The sequence below is a fragment of the Fulmarus glacialis genome, unplaced genomic scaffold (assembly GCF_000690835.1).
Source record: "Fulmarus glacialis isolate BGI_N327 unplaced genomic scaffold, ASM69083v1 scaffold5709, whole genome shotgun sequence".
In the NCBI taxonomy this organism is placed as follows: Eukaryota; Metazoa; Chordata; class Aves; order Procellariiformes; family Procellariidae; genus Fulmarus; species Fulmarus glacialis.
This window is the reverse complement of record NW_009233783.1, coordinates 9,703-18,640: the sequence shown is the minus strand read 5'-3', so window position 1 is coordinate 18,640 and position 8,938 is coordinate 9,703. Positions and strand designations below refer to the sequence as shown.

The window sequence follows — 8,938 nt, the reverse complement described above, 5'->3', positions numbered from 1 at the left end:
CTCCCGGGCTCTGCTGCTGCCCGGCTGCAGAGGGGGAAAAGGCAAAGCAGCCTTTGGCTGAGGCTCTGCTGGGAGAGCGGTTTCACGCTCCCACTTGGAGGATGCACAACGCCTTTCCTTGCCGTAGCCCACCCGGGACCGTTCCCACCCACAGTCCCACCCCCCCGTGGGGACGGGAGCACGGGGATGCTGCGAGAAACAAGCCAGCACACAGCCCTAGCAACAGCAGAGATGGGAGGAGGGACTTGGGGACCCCAGTGGTTAAAATTATTGATTTCTCTGGGTATTCGCATGGGTCGAGGCAGAGATTTTCCTGACGGGAGTTTTGCTAGACAGAGCTGAAGTGTTTGTCTCCCGCTTTCAGCTCCGGCTGCCCCTTCCGCTCAGCTCCACCTGATGCCCACGGCCGGTGACTCATCCTGCACAGGCCACCGCTTGCTGCATTCGGTCTTGCTCCCGGCGCCCCCCCCGGGTGCCGCAGCCGCAGCTCACGCCGCTCATCCAGCTCCTCTCCTCGGGGCCCCCCCACTCCCATCTCATGGGTGACGGGAGCTGGCCGGCGCTGGTGGCCCTGCACGTGGGCAGGAGGGCAGGAGCAGAGGTTGGGGATGAGTGTCTTCTTGCCCGTCCCCCTCCATCTGTCTCCCCTGTCCCCGGGTGGATGACAAATTGCTGCTGGTCCGGAGGGAGCAGGTGTAGGGACCTGGCAGCCGTCGTCACAGTGCGTCACCGCATGCAGAGCAATCAGGGCTGGCTGCAGAGCATAAATACACAGGGCTGCTCCAGGGAGCCCCCATCGGTCCCACCATGTCGCTCTGGGAGGGGATGCTCTGTCCCCACACGCTCCAGGGCAAGAGCTCCAGGGAGATCTTCCTCCATGTGGTGACCCCCGACCGCATCCCGCAGTTTACTATCCCCTCTCTGGACATCCACAAGAAGCACAGGCGCTCAGGCAAGGGGAAGGGGCAGCCGGCGGGGACGGCTTGGAGGAGCAGCTCCGACCCTTTTTGGATGAGCACGACGGCTCTAGCTCGTCCTGCTCTAACGCCGGGCTCGCTGCCACTGCGCGGGCTATCCCAGACCCTACTGCTCAGGCAGCTCTGTCCCTGCCTCATCTCCCCAAGGTGACCACCCCGTATGGCTTTGTCACCCTGGGGCAGAGCCCACAGGTCACCAGTGAAGAGGCATTGTTTTTTCACTCAGGCTCAGGTTATCCTCGAGGTCCTGCTGCTCAGATACGTCCCAGTTCCCAGGAGGAGCCGGGATGCTGCAGACACCCTGGGATGCCTGTTGCTGGAGGAGGTGGCTGCTCCCGGATGGATGGAGGCCTGAGGGACCGCAAGAAGCCGAGTCCCCATGCCACTGGTCACAAGGACGACGGAGGCAGCCAGGCCTACAGGAGCCCAGCAGGGCTTCCCCTGCCCAGGAGATGTGCCAGCCCGCTCAGAGACATCCAGATAACGGATGTGCTGGAAAGCAAAGAGGCAGAGAAGAGAGAGAGGAGGCTCCTGGAGGTGGGCTATCGGAGGAGCAGCACCAGCCCGGAGCTCCCCGCTGGGACATCCAGGAAGAATTTGCTCCAGAGGATCCTCAGGAGGCACCTTGCTTACCCTCGGCAGCTCAAGCCTACGAATTTCACGCTCCATTGATCCTGCAAAGCAGCTCAGAGAAACAGAGGTTCCCTCAAGACTTGTGAAAGAGGGACTCTTTGCAAATGCCTCAGGCTCAAGCCAGGCTCAAGCACGAGGGCGTCAGATATGTCACTGTACCTGGAGGAAAAGCGTTGAAATGGCATTGCCCTTGGCTGGGGATCAGAAGTGCTCTGCAGCAGGAGACCCCACAGGGCCGGGGGCTTTGCCGGCCGGGGTAGGACACCCCGAGGCAGGAGGGGCAGCAGCAGCGGTGCAGCTGCGCGGGGCAGGCTGGGGAGCAAAGGGGGCTGCAGGTTTGTAACCGTACGGGGTCTGAATAAAAGTGAAAACATTTCAACTGACCAGTGCACCTCTCCTTTTTTCTTGCCTGTCCCAGCAGTTAGGTATCAATAGGATATTTTGGCGCACGCCAGCACTCCCTCCCATTGTACCCCCAGTCTCAGCAGCTCCTGCGGTTTATCTCCAAGTGAGAGCAGGTTCTAGATGGGCTGAAACTGCTGAAATACAGAGCAGGAGACTGTCCAAACCCCCCAAGACAGCAGGCTAGGAGAGAAGAGTGATGATCACATCCACTTTTCAGCCGGTTTCCAGCTTTGTGGCTGTAGGGTGGGACATTTGCACGTGTCGGGGTCCCTCTGCCAGCCAGGACCTCTGCTTTCAGGACACAGCAGCTTTCCTGAAATAGCTACTCCACACCAGTCCACAGGGTACAGTTGCCAACTGCTCTTAACCAGCTGCGATAAAGTGAATTGCACATTATTGGCCGTGCTCTCATAAATTGCTTTTTGCTTTTATTGAGAAGCAGAACCTGCAATACCAGAATTAAAGCGTTCACGGTCAGCAATGTTTTGGGGCTAATGGAGCGGAGCCTCCTGGGTCAGCAGCGCTGGGCTGCTGCCACATTTACGTCAGGGCTCTTAATTCTCAGTGAGACTCCCTGAGAGGTGGAACTGGGAGGGCTGGTCCCGGTCCAGGCAGGCAGCTGGGTGGTACTGGGAGTCAGCTGAGGTCCCTGCGATGAGACCACACGGAGCAGGCAGCAATCAGGTTTTGAATCAGGGCCATTAAACAAGGAGTTAATAAATTCAGTTTGAATCCCATTCCTGCCGGGCTGGCTGTGCAACCTGGACCATGTCCTGCTCTAACTTGGTGGCTTGTTTTCCCCCATCTCTTCAGTTTCCCCCATCTCTTCAGTCTAGTTCGAAGATAAGCCCTTTGCTGGAACTGCTGAGCTTTGCCCAGCGTGTCTGAGCAACACCCAGCAACAAGGATGAGCAAGAAGCAAGACGCGGGCCCCCAGAGCCCCTGCTCTCCTCCAGACGATGCTGCATGAAAGCGCCAGTACCCAGAGGACTTCAGCGTTGGCGTGAAAGGGGGGTGGGAGCTTTTCATAGTGCAAATCCCAGACTTCTCCAGGCGTATACGTGCCCTCCTGCATGGCTCATGGTGTAGATATTAAAGAGTCTTTCTCCAGCACAGGAGAATGTGGCAGCCAAGGCTGCTAGAAAGGGAGCCGGGACCAGTTATGTGACAGAAAATCCGCTCAACAGTTATTATAAGGAGTGCTGGCACCATGGAGCGAGTCAGGGACTAAGGCTTCTGAAAACTTAAATTGATCTCCAGCTCCTGAGGGCATCGTCTCTGCTCAGCACTTCGGGCTGAGAGGGCAGATTATGTTACCAGGGATTAATAAACGAGTGGTTATCAGTTACTTGAGCTGTGATATCTGAACTTGTGCACGCTCCAAGCTGACAGGCAAATGTGAATTAAGGCATGCTCCTGTAAGCCTCTCTCCTTTTTCTTTTGATGCTTAAGCTACTACATAGTAGCGGCTCTGTCTAACTGCCTCATCATCTTCCATGGAAAACATGGGGACAAATTCTCGATGGCAGCTCACTGAAATTATGAGCCTGCTGTATTTAGCAATTAAACCTGGAGATTCGGAGCTAGGACTCCTAGGTTTTATTCCCTGCTCGGTGACCTTTGAGCTCCTGGGAACCTTTTTGTGCCCCATACCTTGTCTACAAAATAGGAAGAAATCTGCTCTGCTTCACAGGTAGCTTGCAGGGCTTCATTCATCCTTGTTCACAAGACATCTCTGGTGCCCTTGGCAGGATTTCCCAAGGGAAGAAATATTATGATATGTTATTACAGCCTGCCATGGTACAAGACATTTCCTCTGGATGTGCCAGCGTGGGGATTATCAGCCTGGACAGATTCACAAATTAAAGGTTTGTTTAAAATGGTTGCAGTGGGGATTGCCACATAGCAGGCGTGGAGCCGGGGCTAAGCTAGGAAGGAAACATCAATTCGCTGCAACACAGGAAAGGTGCTCTGCGGTGAAACTGTGCCTCTCTGCCATATTTCTGCTGGCTGCCAGGTTACAGCTCGAAGCATCTCTCCAGCCTGTGAAGTGAGAAGGACAATATCTCCCACTGGAGCAACGTGCCTCTGAGATTTACAGGATGCCCTTTCCCTGCAAACCCGGCACCAGGCAATGGGGACGTTACAGTGGGAGACATCACTGATGTGGCAAGATAAATAGTCGTTACCAGCGACTGATTATTCTGCCTGGGCCTGGTACATTTTCTAAATGCTGTTTTTGTCTGACTCAGAACTTTGTTCCAGCCTCCTGCAGGTACAGACAGCAGAAAAGCTCGGGGCTAATTATCCACTCTTAATCCCACGGTTTTAGCAGCACTAACCACGCTTGGCTGTAAGTAGGTGGAATCAGAAAAGTAACCAGTTCAAATCTCCCGAGCACGAGGGACCAGATGGGGGACAGTTCCCTAAATGCTCTGCAGCTGGCAGCTTCCCCAGGACCCTCCCGCAGGTCCCTCTGCCGCAGCCCGAGAGCCAGGCGCTGCCGCCCCACCATGCCGTGGCCTCCCCCAGCCCCGTCCCCAGCTGGGACTCTCTCCTGTGATGCTGAGATCCTTTTTTACCTCTACGTTGACCCTTCTGAAAGGTCAGATGCTCCAGACACTGCAGAGGCTGGTTGATTTGAAAGAAAACCAGCCAAACTGGGCAGATACCGAAAGCATTTCCCAATGCCTCATTCCTGCAAACTCTCTATCAAGACAAATAAACTGACCTTCCCTTTGATCTCAGTGGATCTAGTATATCTGTCAAGGTCTCTCTGATAGTGTTATCATCTCCCCTGTTCTCCAGCATTTCCACTGCAACCTATGGAAATCAGGATATATCCCTTTTCTTTTCAAACAAGCCCATCTTCCCCCTGGCCAGGCTGCTACGATTGCCGGTCACATCGGCACTGCAGCCCGGCGCCCTCCCGTTAGGCTCTACGGGGGCAGAGCAGAGACCCCCGAGGGGATGCCAGCCTCTCACTGTTGACAAGCTTGGGTGCAACAAATGTCGCCTCTTGCATGATGAGGGCCCTTCGCCACGCTGGGCACGGAGTGGTGTCGGTCTCACGGACACCGGGCTCTAAGCAGCAGCAGGAGTCAGATGGGAGCAACGAACATTTCTCTACGTGATTTTTATGCGATAGAGCACCTGGCCTTCCCGAGATCAATACCGAGCTGCTGTCTTTGCCAAGGATTTTATAGTCAGTGTCCATGCCTGAGGGGTGAGATAAACCCCTTCGTGTGCTCATTAGCTGCATGGCTCCTCTCCCAGCTAATTGGCACTGGAAAGGTCAAGATCTAGCTATGAGACAGCCTGCTGCAGTTAGGAGTCCCAGCTTGGGAAGCAGGGAGGCACGCAGGGCCAGAGACCGGGATGTTCTTCCACTGACTCCAGTGGAGTTGGGGATGCGGTTTCCCATCTGGTTTCTCAAGCGAGGGGAACCATGTACATCTCCCTGTCCAGACAGAGCCCGGCTCTCCTGCCCCCCGCCCTGCTGACCCCTCCCGAAACACCCTCCGCTGCCCTCCAGCAGCGTGTGTGCTCTTGCCGCCCCGCTCCACGCTGCAGGCGCCTGGCTGATCTGCAGGCTTCACCGGTGCCTGGATGCTATGAGAAAAACAGCTTCTCCAGCGGTTTAGATTTCACCTCCTCAGCTGGCAGGCTGTTTGTGACCAGGTAGCGACTGCCTCCGATTTAGCTGTTGTTCTCATTTGTTCCGCGAGTGGGTTTGTTTGCTTGTTTCCATTACTGCAAACATCTGACAGCCAAGCTGTGCTCGTTAGCTGCACGGGGCACAGGGAAAAGGCTCAGCGCTCCTGCCGGGCAGAGCCATGTGAACCTCTGCAAGGCACATGGCAGCAGCTGCTCTCTGCTCAGCTGCGCTTGCATGGGGAAAACACTTTTCCACCTACCCTGGCTCAGCAGCAGGACCTCTGTCCCCAGTCGCACTCTGCAGAGGCACAGCTGTGTGCGTGCATCCAGGTCCTTGCTTTTTCCTCCCCTTCCCTTCCCTTCCCTTCCCTTCCCTTCCCTTCCCTTACCTTCCCATTTCCCTTCCCTTTCCCCTTCCCTCCCCTTCCCTTCCCTTCCCTTCCCTCCCCTCCCCTTCCCTTCCCTTCCCTTCCCTTCCCTTCTTCCCCTTGTGAGGAGGAGAAATACTAGCCGTGTTCCCCTCCTTGGGGTTCCCCTCCCCAGCATGATCATCTGTTGCTCTTCATGAAGAGTTGAGACTGATGTTCCCCATAAATTTCCACCTGTGGCTGTGTAATTCCTCCTGCAGCTGCCCTGGAGAAGTGGGCAGGTTGTTTCCCCGGTGCGGTGACCTTGGCAAGGCGAGGAGCGGTGGGGGTGGCCGCAGGGCTTTGCTTCCAGACCCCGCGATGCGAGGGTTGTTCCCAGGACGCAAGGGGTGCGGGCTACCCCCAATGCCCGTGAAGGCGAGGGGCAGAGCATGGCGATGCTGCAGCCCTACAGCTCCTCCGTGCACATGTAGCATGGCCCTGCACATCACCCTGATGTTGCAGACCACCTTCAGCAAGCCCAGGAGGCCCGGGGCCAGCGGTGGTTCACCTCAAGCAACCTCCTTCCCCTGCATCTTCCCATCCTTTGCTGTCACTTCTTCCCATGCTGATGGCACCTGCCCAGGCAGGGACGGTTGTGCCGAGATGGAGCAACAGAGACAGAACACGACGTGCTGTGAGAGGCACCGCAATCACAATGCTGCCGAACCCCAGCTGGGGTGAGGCGTTGGGGGGATCCCCCCCAGGGCATCTGCACTGAACCCCAGGCCTGTGGTTTCTGGCTCCTGTTACAGGGGATGCCAAATTTCCTGAGCCAGAGATTTTCGCTTGATGTGGTCGTAGCCCTGGGTGCTGAAGGGTGGCTGGAGACCTGTGGCAGCAAGACCAATGGGCAGGAAAGCCATGTGGGTATTCATACGGAGTTGCCCATTATTTTTTTCCACCTGCAGCTTGTCTGACCAGGGTTTGCTTGAACTCGCTCCTGGATAATGTCACTCACCCGTGGTTTAGTGTAGCTTTTAGGCCACGGATACTTGGCTCCTCTTCGGTGCCAGCAGCAAGAAGATGGTAAGCAAGGTGGTGAAAAGCTCAGCAAGAGGCAGACCCAGTGCCTGTGCTAAATGACTGTCTCCTTTAGCAGTCCTCCAAAGCTGTGCATCCGGAGAGCAGCAGGTCTGGGGATGGTGAACCTGGAGATGATTTCCCTCTGGAAACAGCAGTCCTGGGGATCTCTGACTCTGGCTCAGGGCTTCCCAGAGTTACTCAGAAGGTCTTCAGCCATCAGAAATGGCCCGAGAAATGCAGGCAATGATGGCAGCACATTGCGAAGATGCCTCTGCGACAGCATGGCTCTGCAGGAAGAGACCTCAGTTGTGACACTCAAAGCAGGACTTGCCTCAAACACAGTGGTTTTGGCTGCTTTGCCTTCTCGGGTTCTCCATGCTACACAGGCTTCATTACGACAGCACGGCGGAGAGCATGGTCGGTGGCGAGATCCCTCACTGGGGCTGCTTTCCCACCCACCCATGAAGACGCAGCAGAGAGTCCCACTGGCAGGACTCATCCGAGCTGCAACAAAGCTGCTCCCTCTGCTGCGGGCTGGAGTCGGCCCAAGCGAGACTGCCAGCTCAATTAGAGGAAACACGGAAGGCATCTGCAGGGATAGCTCCAGTTTTCAGCACAGGGCAAAGCCAGGGAGCTATATTTTTGTCTTGTTTCTGCTAATTATCCATGTAGATGAAACAAGCTGTTAAAGTTGGAAACCCAAATAATTTTCTTCCATACGCTGCCTTCGCATCTCCCAGAATTTGACCCTACTGAGGAGCAGAGAGCTGCTTTGTTCATTTGTGGGTGTTTTACTTCCTCCTGGCGCCTCTTCCCATGAGCTTGTCTAGACGTAGCAGATGCACCAGCCAAAGCCTATTGCTGTGCCCACCCTTGAGAAAACCAGCATTTGCAAGAAATAGTTTTCCCAGGCTTGGGGTTGTTTCTTACACAGCGTGGAAACCCTTCCAGGCTCAGGCTAGACGCAGCCACGCTGGAAAAGCCCCTCCTTGTGTTAGGCCGGCAGGTCCTGCAGGAGTACGAAGCCCTGGGAAGCTGCGTATCATGCTGCCAGCGCCGGCTCGGCAGCCCGGGATGGGAGGTCTTGCCAGGTCCGGCTTCACAACACCACAGCTGGCTGCCCACGGACGGAGGGAAGGAGGCAGATGTGCATTACTCAGTGTCAGCTGCTGTTTTTCTTGTGGCTGACAAATCAATAAACTGTGGCTGAAAATAAAATCGGTACTTGCCTTGCCTCGCCTCCTTTCATGTTCATACTCAGCAAGGAGCTTGAAACGCCAAAGGAAAGGGAGGCCGATTGCTTCAGTCTGATTTGCGGAAGCGGCTGAGCCGGGCCAGAGCCGCGGGGATCCCAGCCCAGCTCGGCCGCAGAGGTGAGCCGGAGGTTGATAGGGCTGCGAACCCCGCCGGGGCACACAGGGCTCCTCTTCGGGAATGAGGTACCTGCCGGGAGCAGAGCGGCAGCGAGGAAAGTCGGAGCAAACCTGTAGCAGAGAACGGAGGCAAACTCTGTGCACCTGGTACCCGATGGCATGAGTGAGAATGGAAACATGGTGAACCAGTTTTCTTGGTGAACAGATAAACCTACAAAGCAGCTTTTTTACCTACGCCAGGGACTTCAGTGTAAATGCAAGCAGCAGAGCTGGGGTTGCTACACAGACACTAGAGCCCCTCTGTGTCCAGTGCAAACACAGAGACAGCCTGAACTTTGCTGCAATCAGCATCCCACGTGGCCGAGTGTCCTGGTTTCAGCTGGGATGGAGTTGATTTTCTTCCTATTAACTGGTATAGTGCTGTGTTTTGGATGTAGTATGAGAATAGTGTTGATAACAC

At 55.8% G+C, this 8,938-nt stretch overlaps 1 protein-coding gene across 1 annotated transcript; it reads left to right on the top strand.

Moving 5' to 3' along the window:
- The first annotated feature begins 807 nt into the window (after nucleotides 1-807).
- LOC104082336 (C2 calcium-dependent domain-containing protein 4C-like) lies at nucleotides 808-1,649 on the top strand. The gene is made up of 2 exons (XM_009585435.1): nucleotides 808-952; nucleotides 1,081-1,649. The coding sequence occupies exons 1-2, from the start codon at nucleotides 808-810 to the stop codon at nucleotides 1,647-1,649; spliced, it is 714 nt and encodes a 237-aa protein (XP_009583730.1).
- The last annotated feature ends 7,289 nt before the right edge of the window (nucleotides 1,650-8,938 follow it).